Genomic DNA, 26,562 nt, shown 5'->3' on the forward strand with positions numbered 1-26,562 from the left:
ATTTTATGCCTATTGTTTCTATTTCTGTGAAAAATGTCATTGGAATTTTGATAGATATTGCATTGAATCTCTAGATTTATTTGGGTAGTATGGACATTTTAATAATATTCTTCCAATGCATGAACCCAGGATACCTTTCCGTTTATTTGTATCTTCTTCAATTTCTTTCATCAATGTTTTATAGTTTTCGGTGTACAGACCTTTCTCCTACTTGTTTAAATGTATTCCTGAGCAGTTTTTATGCTATTGTTAAGTGAGACTGTTTTCTTAAATTTTTTTTCAGATAGTTTACTGTTAGTGTATAGAAATGCAACTTTTTAATATTGATTTTTTTTTTTTTTTGCGGTACATGGGCCTCTCACTGTTGTGGCCTCTCCTGTTGCAGAGCACAGGCTCCGAACACGCAGGCTCAGCAGCCGTGGCTCACGGGCCCAGCCGCTCCACGGCATGTGGGATCTTCCCGGACCAGGGCACGAACCCGTGTCCCCTGCATCGGCAGGCGGACTCTCAACCACTGCGCCACCAGGAAAGCCCTTTAATATTGATTTTTTTGTATCCTGAACCTTTACCTAATTTGTTTATTAGTTCTAGCAGTTTTTTGGGGGGGTTTTTGGTGGTGGTGTCTAAGGTTTTATGTGTATAATATCATTGCAAACAGACAATTTTACTTCCTCTTTTTCCTTTTTGGAGGGCTTTTATTTCTTTTTCTGCTAATTGATCTGGCTAGAACTCTTAGTTTTATATAGAATAAAAGTTGTGGGAGTGGGAATCCTTGTCTTGTTCTTGTTCTGAGAGGAAAAGCATTCAGCTTTTCACTGCTGAGTATGATGCTAGCTGTGAGCTTTTCATATATGGCCTTTATTATGTTTAGGTACATTACTTCTGTACCTAATTTGTTCAGGGTTTTTGTCATGTAATAGTGTTGAATTTTGTCACATATTTTTCTGGATCTATTGGGATGATCATATGATTTTTATCCTTCATTCTTTTAATGTGGTATATGACATTTATTTATTTATTTATTTTTAACATCTTTATTGGGGTATAATTGCTTTACAATGGTGTGTTAGTTTCTGCTTTATAAGAGAGTGAATCAGTTATACATATACATATGTTCCCATATGTCTTCCCTCTTGTGTCTCCCTCCCTCCCACTCGCCCTATCCCACCCATCCAGGCTGTCACAAAGCACCGAGCTAATATCCCTGTGCCATGCGGCTGCTTCCCACTAGCTATCTACCTTACTATGTTTGTTAGTGTGTATATGTCCATGACTCTCTCTCGCCCTGTCAAAGCCCACCCTTCCCCCTCCCCATATCCTCAAGTCCGTTCTCCAGTAGGTCTGCGTCTTTATTCCTGTCTTACCCCTAGGTTCTTCATGACATTTTTTTTTCTTAAATTCCATATATATGTGTTAGCATACGGTATTTGTCTTTTTCTTTCTGACTTACTTCACTCTGTATGACAGATTCTAGGTCTATCCATCTCATTACAAATAGCTCAATTTCGTTTCTTTTTTTTAGGCTGAGTAATATTCCATTGTATATATGTGCCACATCTTCTTTATCCATTCATCCGATGATGGACACTTAGGTTGTTTCCATCTCCGGGCTATTGTAAATAGAGCTGCAATGAACATTTTGGTACATGACTCTTTTTGAATTTCGGTTTTCTCAGGCTATATGCCCAGTAGTGGGATTGCTGGGTCATATGGTAATTCTATTTGTAGTTTTTTAAGGAACCTCCATACTGTTCTCCATAGTGGCTGAACCAATTCACATTCCCACCAGCAGTGCAAGAGTGTTCCCTTTTCTCCACACCCTCTCCAGCATTTATTGTTTCTAGATTTTTTGATGATGGCCATTCTGACGGGTGTGAGATGATATCTCATTGTAGTTTTGATTTGCATTTCTCTAATGATTAATGATGTTGAGCATTCTTTCATATGTTTGTTGGCATTCTGTATATCTTCTTTGGAGAAATGTCTATTTAGGTCTTCTGCCCATTTTTGGATTGGGTTGTTTGTTTTTTTGTTATTGAGCTGCATGAGCTGCTTGTAAATTTTGGAGATTAATCCTTTGTCAGTTGCTTCATTTGCAAATATTTTCTCCCATACTGAGGGTTGTCTTTTGGTCTTGTTTATGGTTTCCTTTGCTGTGCAAAAGCTTTGAAGTTTCATTAGGTCCCATTTGTTTATTTTTGTTTTTATTTCCATTTCTCTAGGAGGTGGGTCAAAAAGGATCTTGCTGTGATTTATGTCATAGAGTGTTCTGCCTATGTTTTCCTCTAAGAGTTTTATAGTGTCTGGCCTTACATTTAGGTCTTTAATCCATTTTGAGCTTATTTTTGTGTATGGTGTTAGGGAGTGATCTAATCTCATACTTTTACATGTACCTGTCCAGTTTTCCCAGCACCATTTATTGAAGAGGCTGTCCGTTCTCCACTGCACTTTCCTGCCACCTTTATCAAAGATAAGGTGTCCATATGTGCGTGGGTTTATCTCTGGGCTTTCTATCCTGTTCCATTGATCTATATTTCTGTTTTTGTGCCAGTACCATACTGTCTTGATTACTGTAGCTTTGTAGTATAGTCTGAAGTCAGGGAGCCTGATTCCTCCAGCTCCTTTTTTCGTTCTCAAGATTGCTTTGGCTATTCGGGGTCTTTTGTGTTTCCATACAAATTGCGAAATTTTTTGTTCTAGTTCTGTGAAAAATGCCAGTGGTCGTTTGATAGAGATTGCATTGAATCTGTAGATTGCTTTGGGTAGTAGAGTCATTTTCACAATGTTGATTCTTCCCATCCAAGAACATGGTATATCTCTCCATCTATTTGTATCATCTTTAATTTCTTTCATCAGTGTCTTATAATTTTCTGCATACAGGTCTTTCGTCTCCTTAGGTAGGTTTATTCCTAGATATTTTATTCTTTTGTTGCAATGGTAAATGGGAGTGTTTTCTTGATTTCACTTTCAGATTTTTCATCATTAGTATATAGGAATGCCAGAGATTTCTGTGCATTAATTTTGTATCCTGCTACTTTACCAAATTCATTGATTAGCTCTAGTAGTTTTCTGGTAGCATCTTTAGGATTCTCTATGTATAGTATCATGTCATCTGCAAACAGTGACAGCTTTACTTCTTCTTTTCCGATTTGGATTCCTTTTATTTCCTTTTCTTCTCTGATTGCTGTGGCTAAAACTTCCAAAACTATGTTGAATAAGAGTGGTGAGAGTGGGCAACCTTGTCTTGTTCCTGATCTTAGTGGAAATGCTTTCAGTTTTTCACCATTGAGGATGATGTTTGCTGTGGGCTTGTCATATATGGCCTTTATTATGTTGAGGAAAGTTCCCTCTATGCCTACTTTCTGCAGGGTTTTTATCATAAATGGGTGTTCAATTTTGTCGAAAGCTTTCTCTGCATCTATTGAGGTGATCATATGGTTTTCCTCCTTCAATCTGTTAATATGGTTTATCACATTGATAGATTTGCGTATATTGAAGAATCCTTGCATTCCTGGAATAAACCCCACTTGATCGTGGTGTATGATCCTTTTAATGTGTGGTTGGATTCTGTTTGCTAGTATTTTGTTGACGATTTTTGCATCTATGTTCATCAGTGATATTGGCCTATAGTTTTCTTTCTTTGTGACATCCTTGTCTGGTTTTGGTATCAAGGTGATGGTGGCCTCGTAGAAGGAATTTGGGAGTGTTCCTCCCTCTGCTATATTTTGGAAGAGTTTGAGAAGGATAGGTGTTAGCTCTTCTCTAAACGTTTGATAGAATTCACCTGTGAAGCCATCTGGTCCTGGGCTTTTGTTTGTTGGAAGGTTTTTAATCACAGTTTCAATTTCAGTGCTTGTGATTGGTCTGTTCATATTTTCTATTTCTTCCTGATTCAGTCTTGGCAGGTTGTGCATTTCTAAGAATTTGTCCATTTCTTCCAGATTGTCCATTTTATTGGCATAGAGTTGCTTGTAGTAATCTCTCATGATTTTTTTTATTTCTGCAGTGTCAGTTGTTACTTCTCCTTTTTCATTTCTAATTCTATTGATTTGAGTCTTCTCCCTTTTTTTCTTGATGAGTCTGGCTAGTGGTTTATCTATTTTGTTTATCTTCTCAAAGAACCAGCTTTTAGTTTTATTGATCTTTGCTATCGTTTCCTTCATTTCTTTTTCATTTATTTCTGATCTGATTTTTATGATTTCTTTCCTTCTGCTAGCTTTGGGGTTTTTTTGTTCTTCTTTCTCTAATTGCTTGAGGTGCAAGGTTAGGTTGTTTATTCGAGATGTTTCCTGCTTCTTAAGGTGGGCTTGTATTGCTATAAACTTCCCCCTTAGAACTGCTTTTGCTGCATCCCATAGGTTTTGGGTCGTTGTGTCTCCATTGTCATTTGTTTCTAAGTATTTTTTTATTTCCTCTTTGATTTCTTCAGTGATCACTTCATTATTAAGTAGTGTATTGTTTAGCCTCCATGTGTTTGTATTTTTTACAGATCTTTTCCTGTAATTGATATCTAGTCTCATGGCGTTGTGGTCAGAAAAGATACTTGATACAATTTCAGTTTTCTTAAATTTACCAAGGCTTGATTTGTGACCCAAGATATGATCTATCCTGGAGAATGTTCCATGAGCACTTGAGAAAAATGTGTATTCTGTTGTTTTTGGATGGAGTGTCCTATAAATATCAATTAAGTCCATCTTGTTTAATGTATCATTTAAAGCTTGTGTTTCCTTATTTATTTTCATTTTGGATGATCTGTCCATGGGTGAAAGTGGGGTGTTAAAGTCCCTTACTATGAATGTGTTACTGTTGATCTCCCCTTTTATGGTTGTTAGTATTTGCCTTATGTATTGAGGTGCTCCTACGTTGGGTGCATAAATATTTACAATTGTTATATCTTCTTCTTGGATCGATCCCTTGATCATTATGTAGTGTCCTTCTTTGTCCCTTTTAATAGTCCTTATTTTAAAGTCTATTTTGTCTGATATGAGAATTGCTACTCCAGCTTTCTTTTGGTTTCCATTTGCATGGAATATCTTTTTCCATCCCCTTACTTTCAGTCTGTATGTGTCTCTAGGTCTGAAGTGGGTCTCTTGTAGACAGCATATATAAGGGTCTTGTTTTTGTATCCATTCAGCCAATCTGTGTCTTTTAGTGGGAGCATTTAGTCCATTTACATTTAAGGTAATTATCAATATGTATGTTCCTATTCCCATTTTCTATATTGTTTTGGGTTCGCTACTATAGGTCGTTTCCTTCTCTTGTGTTTCTTGTCTAGAGAAGTTCCTTTAGCATTTGTTGTAAAGCTGGTTTGGTGGTGCTGAACTCTCTCAGCTTTTGCTTGTCTGTAAAGGTTTTAATTTCTCCATCAATTGTGAATGAGATCCTTGCTGGGTAGAGTAGTCTTGGTTGCAGGCTTTTCTCCTTCATCACTTTCAGTATGTCCTGCCACTCCCTTCTGGCTTGTAGGGTTTCTGCTGAGAGATCAGCTGTTAACCTTATGGGGATTCCCTTGTGTGTTATTTGTTGTTTTTCCATTGCTGCTTTTAATATACTTTCTTTGTATTTAATTTTTGACAGTTTGATTAATACGTGTCTTGGCGTATTTCTCCTTGTATTTATCCTGTATGGGACTCTCTGTGTTTCCTGGATTTGATTAACTATTTCCTTTCCCATATTAGGGAAGTTTTCAACTATAATCTCTTCAAATATTTTCTCAGTCCCTTTCTTTCTTTTTTCTTCTTCTGGAACCCCTATAATTCGAATGTTGGTGCGTTTCATGTTGTCCCAGAGTTCTCTGAGACTGTCCTCAGTTCTTTTCATTCTTTTTTCTTTATTCTGCTCTGCAGTAGTTATTTCCACTACTTTATCTTCCAGGTCAGTTATCCGTTCTTCTGCCTCAGTTATTCTGCTATTGATCCTATCTAGAGTGCTTTTAATTTCATTTATTGCGTTGTTCATCGTTGCTTGTTTCATCTTTCTTCTTGTAGGTCCTTGTTAACTGTTTCTTGCATTTTGTCCATTCTACTTCCAAGATTTCGGATCATCCTTACTATCATTATTCTGAATTCTTTTTCAGGTAGATTGCCTATTTCCTCTTCATTTGTTAGGTCTGGTGGGTTTTTATCTTGCTCCTTCATCTGCTGTGTGTTTTTCTGTCTTCTCATTTTGCTTATCTTACTGTGTTTGGGGTCTCCTTTTTGCAGGCTGCACGTTCGTAGTTCCCGTTGTTTTTGATGTCTGTCTCCAGTGGCTAAGGTTGTTACAGTGGGTTGTGTAGGCTTCCTGGTGGAGGGGACTAGTGCCTGTGTTGTGCTGGATGAGGCTGGATCTTGTCTCTCTAGTGGGCAGGTTCACGTCTGATGGTGTATTTTGGGGTGTCTGTGGCCTTATTATGATTTTAGGCAGCCTCTCTGCTAATGGGTGGGGTTGTGTTCCTGTTTTGCTAGTTGTTTGGCATAGGTTTTCCAGCACTGTGGCTTGCTGGTCGTTGAGTGAAGCTGGGTGCTGGTGTTAAGATGGAGGTCTCTGGGAGACTTCCACCGTTTAATATTATGTGGAGCTGGGAGGTCTCTTGTTGACCAGTGTCCTGAAGTTGGCTCTCCTACCTCAGAGGCAGAGCCCTGACTCCTGGGCTGGAGCACCAAGAGCCTTTCATCCACACGGCTCAGAATAAAAGGGAGAAAAAGTAGAGAGAATTAGTAGAAATATGAGGAAAAACGAGGGAAAGGAGGAAAGGAAGGAAGGAAGAAAGAAGCAAAGAAGCATAGAAAGGAGGGAGGGAGGGAGGGAGGAAGGAAGGAAGGAAGGAGGGAAAGAAGGAAAAAAAAGACAGAAAGAAAGAAGATATAGTAAAAATAAAATAAATTATAATATAGTTATTGAATTAAAAAATATTTAGAAAAAAAAAAAGGGACGGATAGAACCTTAGGACAAATGTTGGAAGCAAAGCTATACAGAGAAAATCTTACACAGAAGCATACACATACACCTTCACAAAAAGAGGTAAAGGGGGGGAAAATCATAAATCTTGCTCTCAGAGACCACCTCCTCAATTTGGGGTGATTCGTTGTCTAAAGGAGGGAAGGAAGGAAGGAAAGAAAGAAAGAACGAAGGTAAAGTATAATAAAGTTATTACAATTAAAATTAATTATTAAGAAAAAGAATTTTTTAAAAAAATCATGGACGGATAGAGCCCTAGGACAAATGGTGGAAGCAAGAGTATACAGACAAGATCTCACACAGAAGCATACACGTACACATTCACAAAAAGAGGAAAAGGGAAAAAAATCATAGATCTCGCTCCTAAAGTCCACCTCTTCAATTTGGGATCATTCCTTGTCTATTCAGGTAGTCCACAGATGCAGGGTATATCAAGTTGATTGTGGAGCTTTAATCCGCTGCTTCTGTGGCTGCTGGGAGAGATTTCCCTTTCTCTTCTTTGTTCTCACAGCTCACAGGAGCTCAGCTTTGGATTTGGCCCTGCCTCTGCGTGTAGGTCGCTGGAGGGCGTCTGTTTTTTCGCTCAGACAGGACGGGGTTAAAGGAGCCGCTGATTCAGGGGCTCCGGCTCACTCAGGCCGGGGGTTGGGGGATGGGGGAAGGAGGGGCACTGCGTGCGGGGCGGGCCTGTGGCGGCAGAGGCGGCGTGACGTTGCGGCAGAGGCCGGCGTGACGTTGCACCAGCCTGAGGCCCGCCGTGCGTTGTCCCGGGGAAGTTGTCCCTGGTTCCCGGGAACCTGGCAGTGGCGGGCTGCACAGGCTCCGTGGAAGAGGGGTGTGGAGAGTGACCTGTGCTCGCACACAGGCCCCTTGGTGGCGGCAGCAGCAGCCTTAGCGTCTCCCGCCCGTCTCTGGGGTCCGCGGTTTTAGCCGCGGCTCGCGCCCATCTCTGGGTTTTGCGTTTTCAGCCGCGGCTCGCGCCCGTCTCTGGCGTTCGTGCTTTTAGCCGCGGCTCGTGCCCGTCTCTGGGGTTCGCGCTTTTAGCCGCGGCTCGCGCCCGTCTCTGGGGTTCGCGCTTTTAACCCGGCTCGCGCCCGTCTCTGGAGATCCTTTAAGCAGCACTCTTAAACCCCTCTTCTCGCGCACCAGGAAACAAAGAGGGAAGAAAAAGTCTCTTGCCTCTTCGGCAGGTGCAGGCTTTTCCCCGAACTCCCTCCCGGCTAGTCGTGGTGCACTAACCCCTTCTGGCTATGCTCAAGCCGCCAACCCCAGTCCTCTCCCTGAGCTCCGTCCAAAACCAAAACCCGAGCCTCAGCTCGCAGCCCCGCCCGCCCCGGCGGGTGAGCAGACAAGCCTCTCGGGTTGGTGAGTGCTGGTCGGCACCGATCGTCTGTGCAGGAATCTCCCCGCTTTGCCCTCCGCACCCATCGCTGTGCACTACTCCGCGGTCCCCACTTGTTTCATCTTTATTTCTTCTAGGTCTTTGTTAACTCATTCTTGCATTTTGTCCATTCTATTTCCAAGATTTCGGATCATCCTTACTATCATTATTCTGAATTCTTTTTCAGGTAGACTGCCTATTTCCTCTTCATTTGTTAGGTCTGGTGCATTTTTATCTTGCTCCTTCATCTGCTGTGTGTTTTTCTTGCTCCTTCATCTGCTGTGTGTTTTTCTGTCTTCTCATTTTGCTTATCTTACTGTGTTTGGGGTCTCCTTTTTGCCGGCTGCAGGTTCGTAGTTCCCGTTGTTTTTGATGTCTGTCTCCAGTGGCTACGGTTGTTTCAGTGGGTTGTGTAGGCTTCCTGGTGGAGGGGACTAGTGCCTGTGTTGTGGTGGATGAGGCTGGATCTTGTCTCTCTAGTGGGCAGGTTCACGTCTGGTGGTGTGTTTTGGGGTGTCTGTGGCCTTATTATGATTTTAGGCAGCCTCTCTGCTAATGGGTGGGGTTGTGTTCCGGTTTTGCTAGTTGTTCGGCATAGGTTTTCCAGCACTGTGGCTTGCTGGTCGTTGAGTGAAGCTGGGTGCTGGTGTTAAGATGGAGGTCTCTGGGAGACTTCCACCGTTTAATATTATGTGGAGCTGGGAGGTCTCTTGTTGACCAGTGTCCTGAAGTTGGCTCTCCTACCTCAGAGGCAGAGCCCTGACTCCTGGGCTGGAGCACCAAGAGCCTTTCATCCACACGGCTCAGAATAAAAGGGAGAAAATGTAGAGAGAATGAGTAGAAGTATGAGGAAAGAAAGAAGGAAAGGAGGAAAGGAAGGAAGGAAGAAAGAAGCAAAGAAGGAAAGAAAGGAGGGAGGGAGGGAGGAAGGAAGGAAGGAGGGAGGGAAAGAAGGAAAAAAGACAGAAAGAAAGAAGATATAGTAAAAATAAAATAAAGTATAAGATAGTTATTGAATTAAAAAATATTTAGAAAAAAAAAGTGACGGATAGAACCTTAGGACAAATGTTGGAAGCAAAGCTATACAGAGAAAATCTTACACAGAAGCATACACATACACCCTCACAAAAAGAGGTAAAGGGGGAAAAATCATAAATCTTGCTCTCAGAGACCACCTCCTCAATTTGGGGTGATTCGTTGTCTAAAGGAGGGAAGGAAGGAAGGAAAGAAAGAAAGAACAAAGGTAAAGTATAATAAAGTTATTACAATTAAAATTAATTATTAAGAAAAAAAATTTTTTTAAAAAAACCATGGACGGATAGAGCCCTAGGACAAATGGTGGAAGCAAGAGTATACAGACAAGATCTCACATAGAAGCATACACGTACACATTCACAAAAAGAGGAAAAGGGAAAAAAATCATAGATCTCGCTCCTAAAGTCCACCTCTTCAATTTGGGATCATTCCTTGTCTATTCAGGTAGTCCACAGATGCAGGGTATATCAAGTTGATTGTGGAGCTTTAATCCGCTGCTTCTGAGGCTGCTGGGAGAGATTTCCCTTTCTCTTTGTTCTCACAGCTCTCAGGAGCTCAGCTTTGGATTTGGCCCTGCCTCTGCGTGTAGGTCACTGGAGGGCGTCTGTTTATCGCTCAGACAGGACGGGGTTAAAGGAGCCGCTGATTCGGGGGCTCCGGCTCACTCAGCGGGGGTGGAGGGGGGGAGGGAGGGGCACTGCGTGCGGGGCGGGCCTGCGGCGGCAGAGACCGGCGTGACGTTGCTCCAGCCTGAGGCCCGCCGTGCGTTCTCCCGGGGAAGTTGTCCCTGGATCCCGGGAACCTGGCAGTGGCGGGCTGCACAGGCTCCGCGGAAGAGGGGTGTGGAGAGTGACCTGTGCTCGCACACAGGCCCCTTGGTGGCGGCAGCAGCAGCCTTAGCGTCTCCCGCCCGTCTCTGGGGTCCGCGCTTTTAGCCGCGGCTCGCGCCCGTCTCTGGGGTTCGTGCTTTTAGCCGCGGCTCGCGCCCGTCTCTGGGGTTCGCGTTTTTAGCCGCGGCTTGCGCCCGTCTCTGGAGTTCCTTTAAGCAGCGCTCTTAAACCCCTCTCCTCGCGCACCAGGAAACAAAGAGGGAAGAAAAAGTCTCTTGCCTCTTCGGCAGATCCAGACTTTTCCCGGACTCCCTCCCGGCTAGCCGTGGTGCACTAACCCCTTCAGGCTATGTTCAAGCTGCCAACCCCAGTCCTCTCCCTGCACTCCGTCCGAAACCGAAACCCGAGCCTCAGCTCGCAGCCCCGTCTGCCCCGGCGGGTGAGCAGACAAGCCTCTCAGGCTGGTGAGTGCCGGTCAGCACCGATCCTCTGTGCGGGAATTTCCCCGCTTTGCCCTCCGCACCCGTCGCTGTACACTCCTCCGCGGTACCGAAGCTCCCCCCTCCACCTCCCGCAGTCTCCGCCCGCGAAGGGGCTTCCTAGTGTGTGGAAACTTTTCCTCCTTCACAGCTCCCTCCCACTGGTGCAGGTGCCGTCCTTATTCTTTTGTCTCTGTTTTTTCTTTTTTTCTTTTGCCCTACCCAGGTATGTGGGGAGTTTCTTGCCTTTTGGGAGGTCTGAGGTCTTCTGCCAGCCTTCAGTAGGTGTTCTGTAGGAGTTGTTCCACGTGTAGATGTATTTCTGGTGTATCCGTGGGGAGGAAGGCGATCTCCGCGTCTTACTCTTCCGCCATCTTCAAGGTCCCCCCCCATCACATTTATTGATTTGCATATATCAAACAATCCTTGCATCCCAGAGATAAATCACATTTAATTATGGTATAAGATCTTTATAATCCTTATAATGTTCTTTTGAACTTGGTTTGCTAGTATTTTGTTGAGGATTCTTGCATTTATGTTCATCAGTGATATTGGTCTGTAACTTTCTTTTTGTTGTACTGTCCTTATCTGGCCTTGGTATCAAGGTTATGCTGGCCTCATAAAATGTGCTTATAAGTGTTCCCTCCTCTTCTATTTTTTGGCAGAGTTTGAGAAGGATTCACAATAATTCTTCTTTAAATATTTGGCAGAATTCACTGGTGAAGTCATGAGGTCCGAGGCTTTTCCATCTTGGGAGGTTTCAGTTACTGATTCAGCCTCCTTACTCATTATTGGTCTGTTCAGATTCTTTATTCATGATTCAGTCTTGGTAGTTTGTATATTTCTAGGAATTTATTTATTTCTTCTAGACTGTCCAGTTTGGGGGCATATAAATATTCATAGTACTATCTTATGATCCTTTGCATTTCTGTGGTATCAGTTGTAACATCTCTCTTTCATTTATAATTTTATTTATTTGAGTCTCTGCTCTTTGTTTCTTAATCTAGCTAAAGGTTCATTAATTTTGTTTACTTTACAAAAAACAGCTCTTAGTGGTAAGAGAAGATGGATGCCTTGGTCATTAATTTGGCTGGTCTCCTTTTCTTTCTGCAGTGTTATTTCCTTCATGCCCAACTGCTCTGAGATACAACTATTTTTAAGAAACTTGGTATCAATGGGAAGGTCTTCTCTTGAAGAAGGTGGAGTAGAAGGACCCTAAGCTCATCTCGTCTCAAGAGGACACCCAAATCACAACAATCCGCAGAACAACCATCATTGAAAAAGATCGAAACCTACCAGAAAAGATCCTCTACGACTAAAGACATAAAGAACCACAGTGAGACTGGTAGGAGGGGAGGACTAGTGATATAATCAAACCCCATCCCCCCCAGGTAGGAGACCCACAGACTGGAGAATAATTATATTACAGAGGTTCTCCCACAGGAGTAAGAATTCTGAGCCCCATGTCAGGCCCCGCAGCCTGGGGGGTCTGGCACCAGGAAGAGGTGACCTTTTCTATTGTTTTCTAGTTTCTATTTAATTTATTTCTGCTCTGATTTTATTATTTCATTCCTTCTGTGAACTTTAGGTTGAGTTTGTTCTTGAGGTGTAACATTAGGTTGCTTATCTGAGATCTTTCTTTTTTCTTAAAGTAAACATTTATCACTATTAACTTCTGTCTTAGAACTGTTCTGCATTTCTTAAATTATGGTATGTTGTGTTTCCATTTTTAAAAGTCTCAAGATACTTTTTGATACCCCTTTTGATTTTTTCTTTGACCTGTTGGTTTGTCAGAAGTATGTCATTTAACTTCCACATATTTATGAATTTTCCAATTTTCCTTTTATTATTGATTTCTCATTTTATATCATTGTGGTCAGAAAAGACATTTGATATGATTTCAAGCTTCTTAAATTTGTTAAGAGTTCTTTTGTGGGCTAATATATGATCTATCCTGGACAATGTTCCATGTGCACTTTGAAAGAATGTGTACTCTGTTGCTATTGGATGGACTGTACTGAATGTGTCTGCTAGGTCTATTTGATCTATGGTGTTGTTTAGGTCTGCTGTTTCCTTATTGAATTTCTGTCTGAATGACCTATCCATTGTTAAAACTGGGATATTGAAGTCACCTACTCTTATTGTATATGTCTATTTCTCCCATTAGTTCTGCTAATATCTGCTATATTTTTAGGTATACTGAAGTATCTAAGTTTGGGTGCATTATATATTTACAATTGTATATCATCTTGATGAATTGACCCCTTTATCATTATGTAGTAACCTTCGTTGTCACTTTTGACAATTTTTGACTTAAAGTCTATCTTGTCTAATTATAATCACTCCTGCTGTCTTTTGGTTACCATTTGCATGGAATATGTTTTTCCATCCCTTCACTTTCAGTACATGTGTGTCCTTAAATCTAAAATGAGTCTCTTGTAGGCAGCATATTACTGTTGGATCTGATTTTTTTAATCCATTCAGCCACATTGTATCTTTTGATTGGATAATTTAATCCTTTTACATTTAAAGTAATTATTGATAGGTAAGGATTTAATATTGCCATATTGTTCATTGTTTTCTGGCTGCTTTATAATTCCTTCATTTTCCTTTCTTCCTTTCTTGCTGTCTTCCTTTGTGATTTGATGACCTTTTGTAGTGATATGCTTTGATTCCTTTCTCTTTATTGTTTGTATATCTGCTACAGGTTTTTTATTTGTGGTTACCATGAAGTTTACATTATTCATCTTATAGATAATAACAGTCTGTTTTACATTTATAACAACTTAAATTCAACCACATACAAAACCTCCACACTTTAACTTAACTTCTTTCACATTTTATGTTATTAATGTCACACTTTACATCTTTTATATATGTTGTATCCTTTAACACATTATTTTTTTTTGTTTTTGTTTTTTTTTGTTTTTGTTTTTTGTTTTTTGCAGTACGCAGGCCTCTCACTGCTGTGGCCCCTCCTGTTGCGGAGCACAGGCTCCGGACGCGCAGGCTCAGCGGCCATGGCTCACGGGCCCGGCCGCTCCGTGGCATGTGGGATCTTCCCAGACCGGGGCATGAACCCACGTCCCCTGCATCGGCAGGCAGACTCTCAACCACTGCGCCACCAGGGAAGCCCACATTATTTTATTTTACCTATAGTTATTTTTAATACTTTTGTCTTTTACTTTTTTTAAAAAAGATTTTTTTTAATGTGGACCATTTTTAAAGTCTTTATTGAATTTGTTACAATATTGCTTCTGTTTTATGTTTTGGTTTTTTGGTCACAAGGCATGTGGAATCTTAGCTCCCCAACCAGAGATTGAACCCACACCCTCTGCATTGGAAGGTGAAGTCTTTAACCACTGGACCGCCAGGGAAGTCCCTATCTTTTACTTTTATACCAGAGTTAAGAGTGATTTATCTACCACCATTACAGTATTAGAGTGTTCTGAGTTTGACTATATTCTCACCTTCACTATGTTTCATACTTTCATATTCTTTTCATGTTGTCAGCATACTTTTGTTACAACTCAAAGACATCCCTTTAGCATTTCTTGTAAGACAGGTCTAGTGGTGAAGAACTCTACAACATTTTTGTTTGTTTGTTTGTTTGTTTTGGTCTTGGAAAGTCCTTATCTCTCCTTCATTTCTGAAGGACAACTTGTAAGGTTCTTAAGTATTCACGGTTGACAGTTTCAGAACTTTGAATATATCATCCCACTCTCTACTGGCCTATAAGGTTTCTGCTGAGGAATCTGTTGATAGTCTTATGAAGTTTCCTTTGTATGTGGGAGTTTTTCTCTTGCTGCATTTAAAATCTTTGTCTTTGATTTTAGGTAGTTTTATTATTATGTGTCTTAGAGAAGATCTTTTTGTGTCGAAACTTTTGGGGCACCTATGAGCTTCAGGAACTTGGATGTCCAAATCTCTCCCCACATTTGGGAAATTGACAGCCATGATATCTATAAATAAGCCTTCTGCCCTTTTCTTCCTCTATTCTCCTTGAACTCCAACAATAGTAGATTTTACTGTCAATGGTATCCCATAATTCACATAGGCTTTCTTCACTCTTTTTCATTCTTTTTTCTTTTTTTGCTCCTCTGAATGGAGAATTTCAAATGTACTGTCATCAAGTTCACTGATTCTTTTGCTTGGATGAATCTGCTTTTGAAGCTTTCTGTTGAATTCATCAATTCATTCACTGTGTTCTGCAATGCTAGGATTTCTGTTTGTTCATTTATATGTTTTTAATGTTTTGTTTCTTTGCTGAACCTCTCATTTTGTTCATGCATTGTTTTACTAATTTTGTTTAATTGTATATCTGTGTTTTCTTGTAGTTCACAGACTTTCTTTATGAAGATTATTCTGAATAATTTGTCAGGTAGTTCATAGATCTTCATTTCTTTAGGGTCATTTATTGGAGCTTTATTAGTTTCCTTTGATGGTGTCATGTTTCATTGATTATTGGTAATTCTTCTGGCCTTGCATTATTGTCTGCACATTTGAAGAAGTAGGCACCTCTTTCAGTCTTTACAGACTGGGCTTAGGCCAGAAAAGCCCTTCACCAGTCAGCTTGTCCAGAGATTGTGGGTGAATTGTCTGGTAGATTCTGAGGATGAGCTTGATCCTCAGGTGGGAAGGTCTGCTGCCTGGGTCAGTGTCTGGGCTGGACTAGTACTTGGGTCTACAGAGGTAGGCTGGCATTTGGGTCCATGGGGTGGACCTGGCCCCTGAAGTGCTGGTGGTGGGCCTGGATTCTGATGCCCACAGGAGTTGGCCTATAGCCTTGGGGTACAGGTGCTGTCCTGAAGGTTGGGTCCATGAGGTGTAGCCTGACAGTGGGGCTGGCCATGTACCTGGGTCCTCGGGAGCCAACCTGGAGGCTGGGGCAAGCCAGGAGCCTGAGTTTATAGGAACCAATCTGGAGTCTGTCCTTGGAACCCAACCCAGCACCAGGGCAGGCAAAGAGCCTGGGTCTATGGGAGCTGGCCTTGCACTGGAGTGAGGCAGGAGCCTGGATCTGCAGGAGACTGCTTTGAGCCTGGGGCCTCAGGGACTGGCTTGGCACTGGGGCAAGGCAGGAGTCTTGGTCCATGGGAGCTCACCTGAAGGCTGGGTTTGCAGATGCTTTGCTAGTAGGGTAATATGAGCTTCATAAAATGAATTGGGAAGTATTCCGTCTTTTACTGTGTTCTAGAAGAGATTATATAAAATCAGCATTAATTCTTTAAATGTTTGGTAGAATTCTTCAGTGAATCTGTCTGGGCCTGGAAAATTTTCCTTGTAGGGAGATCTTTAAAATTAAAAATCCAGTTTTCTTTAAAGTATGGGACTATTCAAATCATCTGTTTCATACTGAATGGACTGTGGAAGTTTGTTTTTTGAGGAATTGTTCTATTTCATTTGAGTTGTCAAATTTGTGTGCGTGAAGTTATTCATACTACTCCCTTGTTCCCTTTTGATGTCTATGCAGTTCAAAATTATATCCACTGTTTCACTTCTAATATTGGTAAGTTGTGTCTTCTCTTTTTTATTCTTTGCCAGTTTTGCTAGAGTTTTGTCAATTTTACTGATCTTTCAAGGAAGCAGATTTTGTTTCATTGATTTTCTCCATTGTTTTCTGTTTTCAGTTTAATTGATTTCTGCTCTTATCTTTATTATTTCTTTCCTTCTGCTTTGGGTTATTTTACTTTTCTTTTTCAAGATTTTCTAAGTTTTTGAAGTAAGATCTTAGATTATTAATTTGAGACGTTTCTTCTCTAACGTATGCATTTATTGCAACAATTTTTTCAATACTGCTTTAACCATGTACCACAAATTTTGGTATGTTGTATTTTCATTTTCATTCACTGCAATGTATTTTTTTAATTTCACTTGAGACTTTTCTTTGGCCCATGAATTATTTAAGAGTGTAGTTTTAGTGTTTAGTGAGTTTCCTCTTATCTTTCTGTTATCAGTTCCTAATAAGATTCCATTGTGGTTGGCAAACATATTCTGTATGATTTCAATTATTTTAAATTTGTTGAAGCTTGTTTTATCATTTAGGTTATGGTCTATTTTTGGCACTTAAAAAGAAAGATTTTCTGCTGTTGTTGAATGGAGTGTTCTATAAATGTGGTTTGGTACCTGTTGGTTGATGGTGTTGAGTTCTTCTGTAACCTCACTAACATTCTGTCTAATTTTTCTTTCAATTATAGAGAGAAAGGTGTCAAAATATCCAGCTATAAATGTGGATTTGTCTAAAACTGAAAAGTTCTGTCAGTATTTGTTTCAAACATTTTGAAACTTTCTTGTTTGGCACATACACTTTTAGGATTGTTATGTCATCTTGTTGAATTGAACATTTTATCATTATGTAATATGCCTTTGTCTCTGGTAATTTTCTTTTCTCTGAAGTCTACTTTATCTGACATTAACATAACCATTCCTGTCTTTATTGATATTTGTATTATATATATTTATCCATACTTTTCTTTTCAACCTATTTATATAATTTTATTTCAAGTGAGCATCTTACAGGCAGGATATAGTTGGGTCATGTTCTTGATCCACTTTACCAATTCTGTCTTTTAACTTCTGTATTTAGGCCATTTATATTTAATGTAATTAATTATTTATATGTTAGGACTTATGTTTTTCAATTTTCTTTCTTATTTTCCTGATGTCCTGAGGGTTACTTGAAAGGTTTTTTACAATTCCACTTTTATCTAGTGGAATTGAGTATATCACTTTTGAGTATATCACTTTGAGTGTATCACTTCGTATGGCTTTTTTATTGATTGCTCTAGATGTTTCATTATACATACATAACTTATGACAGTCCAATAGTGTTTTTTTTACCAGTTTGAGTGAAGCATAGAAATCTTACTTCCCTTCATATCCCTTTACCCTATCCACATATAATGGTCTTAAATATTTTCACTACATACATTTAGAACCATATCAGCCAGTTCTTCAAAAATCAAACGTAATTTTGAAAACCAAAGAGGAGAAGTCTATTATATTTACCAATATTTTTGCTTACTGTGTTCTTTTTTCTTCCTAATGTACCAGGATTCCTTCTTTTATTATTTTCTTTCTGTTTAGAAAACTTCCTTTAACCATTCTCTTAAGGTAGGTTGTGTAGGTTGCATCATTTTACATTCCCACCAGTAGTGCACAAGGGTTCCTCCAATTTCTCCACATCATCTTCGCTAATACTTGTTATTTTCTGGGGTTCTTAAAATAGTAGTCATCACAGTAGATGTGAAATGATATATCACTGTGTTTTAGGTTTGTATTTCTCTAATGATTAGTGATATTGAACATCTTTTTATATGTTTTTTGGTCATTTGTATATCATCTTTGGAGAAATGTCTAAATCCTTTGCTCACTTTTAATCAGGTTATCTGTCTTGTCATTGAGTTGCAGGAGTTTTCTAAAATATATTTTAGATATTAACCCCTTATCAGATCTATGATTTGAAAATATTGCAAATATTTTCTCCCATTCCATAAGTTGCCTTTTCATTCTGTTCATTGTGTCCTTCAATGCATAGTTTCTAAGTTTCATATAGTCCCACAAAAGGGGCTTACTTTAAAAAGTAGTACACTTAAAGCAATTTCCCACCTCCACTCTTTTCTCTCTCCCCAGCTTATTTTAAATTTGAGCTTCTTAATCTCTACAGGCCAAATAACTGAAAGAAATTTCACCTAGTTCACTTTTTTTAGAAGGCATTAAATCTCCATGGTTTCTGATTGTCATAGTATTGTAATAGAGTAAAATTTCCATCAGTTGTGCATATCTTTGCCTATTTTTGTTTTAATGTAGCTGTAAGGTATATCTTTTATTCACTTAATATGAATGCAGGAGTTACTAACCAAAAAATAATAGCTTTAACATTGGACAATTGCTCTGGCAGCTTTATGTCTGGACGGGAAGGTAAATCCTAACCTTGCTCTTTTATGTACCACTGGTAGGTAATATTCCTGTGTATTATTTCATGGAAGTGTGCCTATATAGTCTATTTTCCACTATTCTCCAGGCTTATCTTCTCTGTTGATTTGATTTCTCCCATGGTGATTTTATAGGAATGGCTCACATTATTTGAGCCATTTTTGGATTGTACTTAAAGCTGACTATTATTATCTGGATTCTATTGTGTTTTTCTCTAACCATTGCTATATTTCTGCAACCCAGATTGCCAATAATTTTTCCAAATAGTAGTCTTTCAATCTGAATACCAAATAGTAATGCCATTTGTTACTGCCCAGGAATTAGCTATTACCAAATATTATGTGAAAAGTTACATGGATATAATAGTAGCCCCCAAGTTCACTACCCAGCAAGCTATCCCAGAAGTCATGGAACAGAATGGCTCACAGATCAATTTAAGGTATTTGAGGCACATCTTTATTAAATCAATTAAAATACACAACAAAAAGCAGGGGGAAAGAGATGGGTAACACACTTTGGATAAGGTACAAGAGGGGTGGAAGGATCTCATTACCTGAGTTATACAAGTTCATATATCCTCTCTCTCCCTCTCTGCAGTATCAGCATTCTCCACTGATTGTGTGATTTTGAGAACCAGAGTTAAGGTCTGTCCAAGAGGAATCAACAGATACAAGACTCCTGTGTCAGTGGCATACACTTGCTCCAATCAGAGAGATGCAGAGGGGCATATATGCCTGACCACAGCTCTAACTCATCAGTTAGCCTGATAAGCTACTCTGGATTTTATTTATGTCTTTTAATTACAGTATACAAAGGATCAGAATGGGTGTCAACAGTAGGTGGCCCAATTAAGATGTCAAAAATATAAAGTGCTTCAAGTGTGCCGCATGAATATTTAATATCTATTTGGCCCTTCTTTCTCTTCCTAACTATGTTTAATGCTCATATGCTCTATTTACTTGATCTATGTCTATCATAACATGTTTCACAAACTACTTGCTTTATACCTTGTTTCATGTATCCTCCTCATATCATAATCCTTCTCTCTTTAGTTTCATATAGCCTCCTTTGGTTTTCTTATTTTCTATAGCAGAATTGAATATTTATAAACAATAGAGCTAACACACATTATAGAAAACAACCATTAAGAAGGATGAAACATCTCTCTATATATATATTGACTGGAAGCATCCCCAAGATACAGTTAGTGAATAAAGCAAGCAAAGAGAATTGAGTATAGTATGTTGCCATTTGAATGGAAAAAAGTGTTTATGCTTTTGTATTTGGTAGTATTTCTCTGAAAGGATATAGAAGAAACTGATAATGGTAATTTCCTCTCAGGAGGGTAATTAGATGGAATGTATATCCTTTTGAGCTTTTTCAGTTTTATAAGACATGTACATATTGTCTATTGAAAAATTAACTGATTATTTTTAAAATTTACTTATAAAAATACTAAATAATTTTTCTTTTTCTATACATAGGTATCAGAATGGCAGCACAACTTAACTTACCAGATAATACAGATGAATGGACAAAAGAGGATGTAAATCGGTGGTTAGAAAGTCAAAAAATTGACCAAAAACACAGGAAAATTTTGATTGCACAAGATGTGGATGGCACAAACTTGAAGTACTTAACTACAGATCACCTTGTTGCTATGGGCATAACATTTGGACCAGCTATCCAAATAGAACATCTCTTCAAAGAGTTGCTGGAAACATCCTCTGGAGATCCTTTTCAGACAAGTAAGAGGGGGAAAGGCAGTAAAAATGTTCCTAAAAACCAGGAGAAAAATGGAGAAACTTCAAAGCAAAAACAAAAGGAGAAAGAGAAATCAGACATGGTTAATGACTCTACAATGAGTACAGTTACTAAAGGTTCTAAGTCACTAAAACATGAGTTCATGAACGATGAAATAGATGACACAAAGGAAGAGCAGCCATCCATAGAACCAACATGTGTATCGTACCCTTTTGATGAATTCAGTGATCCATATCGTTACAAATTAAATTTTAATCTACAGCCTGAAACAGGACCACTCAATCTCATTGATCCAATACATGAATTCAAATGCTTCACGAATACAAGAACAGCCACAGAAGAGGATGTTAAGATGAAATTTAGCAATGAGGTTTTCCGGTTTGCTTCAGCTTGTATGAATTCACGTACCAATGGCACTATTCATTTTGGAGTCAAGGACAAACCCCATGGAAAAATTGTTGGCGTGGAAGTCACCACTGTCACCAAGGAAGCCCTCATTGAGCACTTCAATCTGATGATCCACAAATATTTTGAAGACCATCAGGTCCAAAAAGCAAAGAATTGCATTCGAGAGCCAAGATTTGTAGAAGTTTTAATGCCAAATAGTATTCCATCTGACAGATTTGTTATTGAAGTGGATGTTGTTCCAAAATATTCTGAATGTGAACATGATTATTTCCAGATTAAAATGCAAAATTGCAGCAACAAGACATGGACACAAAGTCCAAAATTCTCAGTCTTTGTGCGCGATGGGGCCAGTTCTAAGGACATCATGAAAAATAATACATATTTCACATCATTTAAATTAGATTTAAAAAGACTGGCAGAATCTAGGAAAGAAGCAGAAGAAAAATGCAGAATAAAAACAAATAAAAAAGAGAGTGAGGGACCAAAGCTTGTTAAACTTTTGACAGGAAATCAGGATTTGTTAGATAATTCCTACTATGAATGGTACATTCTTGTAATAAATAAATGCCATCCAACTCAAATAAAACACTTAGATTTCCTAAAGGAAATTAAATGGTTTGCTGTGTTGGAGTTTGATCCTGAATCTGTGAGCAAGGGTGTGGTCAAAGCTTACAAAGAAACCCGAGTAGCAAACCTTCACTTCCCAAGTTTATATGTGGAAGGGAAAACTACAAATGAGAAGATTACTAGTCTGAATCTTTATCAACAACTCAGCTGGATTTTCTGCAATGGCAGGTTAGACCTTGACAGTGAAAAATATAAACCCTTAGATCCAAGTTTCTGGCAAAGAGAAAAAGCGTCTGAAGTCAGGAAACTGATTTCATTTCTTACACATGAAGACATAATGCCAAGAGGGAAGTTTTTGGTGGTATTTCTATTACTCTCCTCTGTGGATGACCCAAGAGACCCCCTCATTGAGACCTTCTGTGCTTTCTACCAAGATCTCAAAGGAATGGAAAATATATTGTGTATTTGCACACATTCACGCATATGTCAGGGATGGAAAGATCTACTTGAAGCAAGATTAACAAAACAGCAAGATGAATTATCAAGACAATGTGTTTCTGCTTTAAGTCTTGAAGAGATAAATGGAACTATTCTTAAGCTAAAATCTGTGACTCAGTCTTCAAAGAGATTTTTACCATCTATTGGTTCATCTACTGTCCTTCTGAAAAAAGAAGAAGATATCATGACTGCTCTGGAAATTCTCTGTGAAAATGAATGTGAAGGTACACTCTTAGAGAAGGACAAAAAAAAATTACTTGAATTCAAAGCATCAAAAGAGGAAGACTTCTATCGAGGTGGCAAAGTATCATGGTGGAACTTCTACTTTTCTTCTGAAAACTATTCTTCCCCTTTTGTCAAAAGGGATAAATATGAAATACTTGAAGAAATTATTCAAAACTGGGCAGATTCTTCTAAGCCAACATGTGTCAAAATTATTCATCTGTTTCATCATCCAGGCTGTGGTGGGACTACCTTGGCCATGCATATTCTCTGGGAACTAAGGAAGAAATTCAGATGTGCTGTGCTGAAAAACAAGACAGTGGATTTTTCTGAAATTGGAGAACAAGTGACTAATTTAGTAACCTATGGGACAACAAATAATCAGGAATACTTACCTGTACTACTGCTTGTTGATGATTTTGAAGAACAAGATAATGTCTATCTTCTGCGGGCCTCTATTCAGACAGCTGTAGCTAATAGGTATATTCGATATGAGAGACCTCTAGTGATCATCCTAAATTGCAGGAGATCACAGAATCCTGAAAAAAGTGCAAAGATCTCAGACAGTATTGCCCTAATACAAAAACTATCTCCCAAAGAACAGAGAGCTTTTGAGCTTAAACTGAAAGAAATTGAAGAGCAACATAAAAACTTTAAAGATTTTTATTCCTTCATGATTATGAAAACCAACTTTAATAAAACATACATAGAAAATGTGGTCAGGAATATTCTGAAAGGACAAAATACTTCCACCAAGGAAGCAAAGCTCTTTTCTTTTCTGGCTCTTCTTAATTCATATGTGCCTGATACCACCATTTCACTATCACAGTGTGAAAAGTTCTTAGGAATCACAAACAAGAAAGCTTTCTGGGGAATAGAAAAGCTTGAAGACAAGATGGGCACCTACTCTACAATTCTAATAAAAACAGAGGTGATAGAATGTGGGAACTACTGTGGAGTACGCATTATTCACCCTTTGATTGCCATTCGCTCATTGGAAGAATTGAAGATAAGCTATGACTTAGATAAAAGTCAAATTATGCTGGCTATGCTAACAGAAAATGTGTTCTATGATACTGGTATAGGAAAAAGCAAATTTTCAGAAGATATGCAAACACTGCTGCTCACAAGACAGCGCAACGAACATGAAGGTGAAGCAGGAACTTGGTTTTCCCCATTCATTGAAGCATTACATAAAGATGAAGGGAATGAGGCAGTTAAAAAGGTATTACTTGAAGGTATTCGTCAGTTCAACTCAAATGCATTCATTTGCCAAGCCTTGACAAGACATTTCTACATTAAAGAGAGGGACTTTAACAATGCTCTACGTTGGGCAAATAAAGCAAAAATGATAGAACCTGACAATTCTTATATCTCAGACACACTGGGTCAAGTGTACAAAAGTAAAATTAGATGGTGGTTAGAGGATAATGGAAGAAACAGGAACATTTCAGTTGATGAGCTATCTGATCTTTTGGATTTAGCAGTGCATGCCTCAAATGCATTCAAAGAATCTCAACAGCAAAGTGAGGATAGAGAGTATGAAGCAAAGGAAAGATTTTATCAGAAGTCGAAAAGGCGGTATGATACTTACAATATAGCTGGGTATCAAGGGGAGATAGAAGTTGGGCTCTACACAATCCAGATTCTCCAGCTCATTCCTTTTTTTGACAATAAAAGTGAACTATCTAAAAGAGATATGATCAATTTTATATCAGGAAATAATGATATTCCTGGAGATCCGAGCAATGAATTTAAAGTAGTCCTCAAGAACTTTATTCCTTATCTAACCAATTTGAAATTTTCTTTGAAAAAGTCCTTTGATTTTTTTGATGATTACTTTGTCCTTCTAAAACCCAGGAACAATATTAAGCAAAATGAAGAGGCCAAAACTCGGAAAAGGGTGGCTGGATGTTTTAAGAAGTATGTAGATATATTCGGTCCCTCAGAGGAATCACAGAACAATGATCTTGGACCAAAGCTTAGTTTGCCACTTCAAGTAGAGCTGTATCGGAGAAGCCTAGAAGTTCTAAAAGCAGACAAGTTTTCTGGGCTCTTGGAATATCTTATCAAAACTCAAGAAGATGCTATACGCACCATGGAAGATATAATTAACAAATATACTTTTCTCTTTGAGCAGTGCACTGTCAGAATCCTGCCAAGGGAAAAGCAAAATTTCATCTTGGCCAACATCATTCTCCACTGTATTAAACCTACCTCCAAAATAGTGAAGCCAATTAAAAAACTGAAAGATCAGCTTCGAGAAGTCTTGCAACAAGTAGGAATGAATTATCGATTTCCAGAACCTTATTTCCTAGCCTCCCTGTTATTCTGGCCAGGAAACCAACAACTAGATCAAGATTCTAAACAAATGGAAAAGTATGCTCGGTCACTGGAAAATTCTTTCAGGGGGCAATATAAGCATATGTATCGTACAAAGCAACCAATTGCATATTTCTTTCTTGGGAAAGGTAACAATATGAACAGACTTGTTCACAAAGGAAAAATCGATCAATGTTTTAGAAAGACAGCTGATATTAATTCCTTGTGGCAGAGTGGAGATGTATGGAAGGAGGAAAAAGTCCGAGAACTTTTGCTTCGGTTAAAGGGAAGAGCTGAAAATAATTGTTTATACATAGAATATGGAATAAATGAAAAAGTGACAATACCCGTCACACCTGCTTTTCTTGGTCAACTTAGAAGTGGTAGAAGCATAGAAAAAGTATCTTTTTACCTGGGGTTTTCCCTTGGAGGCCCACTTGCTTATGACATTGAGGTTATTTAAGAGTTTGATCCCTAAGTGCCCATCATCAGATGAATGGATAAAGAAGATGTGGCACATATATACAATGGAATATTGCTCAGCCTTAAAAAGAAACGAAATTGAGCTATTTGTAATGAGATGGATAGACCTAGAGTCTGTCATACAGAGTGAAGTAAGTCAGAAAGAAAAAGACAAATACTGTATGCTAACACATATATATGGAATTTAAGAAAAAAAAATGTCATGAAGAACCTAGGGGTAAGACAGGAATAAAGATGCAGACCCACTGGAGAACGGACTTGAGGATATGGGGAGGGGGAAGGGTGAGCTTTGACAGGGCGAGAGAGAGTCATGGACATATACACACTTACAAACGTAGTAAGGTAGATGGCTAGTGGGAAGCAGCCGCATGGCACAGGGATATTAGCTCGGTGCTTTGTGACAGCCTGGAGGGGTGGGATAGGGAGAGTGGGAGGGAGGGAGACACAAGAGGGAAGACATATGGGAACATATGTATATGTATAACTGATTCACTTTGTTATAAAGCAGAAACTAACACACCATTGTAAGCAATTATACCCCAATAAAGATGTTAAAAAAAAAAAAAAAGAGTTTGATCTTCTCCCTCCAGGAATGTGGACGCAAAAGCACTTAATTTTTTTAGACCCAAGATCTATACTTTAAATTGGCAAATTTATAGATGCAGCCTCTGACTTTTCAGCCCTGTACATACAATATTTATATTTCCTCTTAAGCATGTTGTGAGTCTCAAATAGACTGTGTTGGAAAAGGAAGGAATGAGAGATGTGGAAACTATCAAATATCTACCTTGGCTTGGACAACACCATCAAGGGCAAAATAAGGAGCTATGGATGGAATTAGGAGCGGTGAATGTAATCATTCAGCCACACAGAATCCCACCACTTCCCTCAATTAACCAACCAAGGCATGGATTGAGGAAAACTGTCTACTTTCTTCTTAAATGTGAAAATTTTTCTGAATTGAAAAACAATAGTTATGGTACCAAGACGTTACAATATCTGGGAAACCGTTTCACAAAAACAGATGAAAACTCTCAACATAAACATTTATTCCTACTAGGCAGACCAGAAAGGTACCATGTACTTGGCACTGAAGGGTCTTTCAAAGGAGAGGACCAACCAGTTCTCTGAAGGTCATACCCATAGAGGTCTGCAGATCTTACCAAAGTAAGTAGGCTGGAGAATTAGGCTCCCTTTTCATGCAGTAGCAGGCAGTTGAGCAAAAATGAATTTTGTTTCTACAGCTGACAAACTCATAGACCTCCAAACAAACAAAAATACACCAGAATTCCAAAGCTAATGAATAAAGAGGACTCTTGTGAAAAGACTAATGAGTCTCCAATCCAGGGGATCCCAGTGTTCTAGCATGTATACATATAGCCTATGCACAACCAGTGAGAGGTAATCAAAATGTAATTTTTCCTAATAAAATTATGGATATGGGAAATCATCAGTGGTTGCTAAAACTGATAAAAAGCTGATAAAGAACTATAACAGATGAATCAAACTGTCCTAAATCCTGATCAATATTAACATTGCTGAGAGAGAACCAGACATCATGGGCCTGGAAGTCCTGTAGGAGTGCACACAACACCTGTGAGACAGTCTCACCAAATAATTGAAACTGAATCTGATCAAGCCTCTGGATCCTACTTCCAAGTTAAAGGAAATACAGACATTGGATATACTTCAAAGTAAT

The 26,562-nt window shown here is 39.1% G+C and overlaps 1 protein-coding gene across 1 annotated transcript; it reads left to right on the top strand.

Moving 5' to 3' along the window:
• The first annotated feature begins 20,089 nt into the window (after positions 1–20,089).
• Positions 20,090–24,843, top strand: LOC136128264 (sterile alpha motif domain-containing protein 9-like). The gene has a single exon (XM_065884060.1). It carries the CDS (start codon positions 20,092–20,094, stop codon positions 24,841–24,843), a length of 4,752 nt encoding a protein of 1,583 aa, XP_065740132.1. The 5' UTR covers positions 20,090–20,091.
• Positions 24,844–26,562: the final 1,719 nt, after the last annotated feature.

Source organism: Phocoena phocoena, chromosome 9 (genome assembly GCF_963924675.1).
Source record: "Phocoena phocoena chromosome 9, mPhoPho1.1, whole genome shotgun sequence".
NCBI classification, from domain to species: domain Eukaryota; kingdom Metazoa; phylum Chordata; class Mammalia; order Artiodactyla; family Phocoenidae; genus Phocoena; species Phocoena phocoena.

What these genes read in the sequence shown, in the direction of transcription:
- LOC136128264 (XM_065884060.1), top strand. Translation starts at nt 20,092, where the DNA reads ATGGCAGCACAACTTAACTTACCAGATAATACAGATGAATGGACAAAA.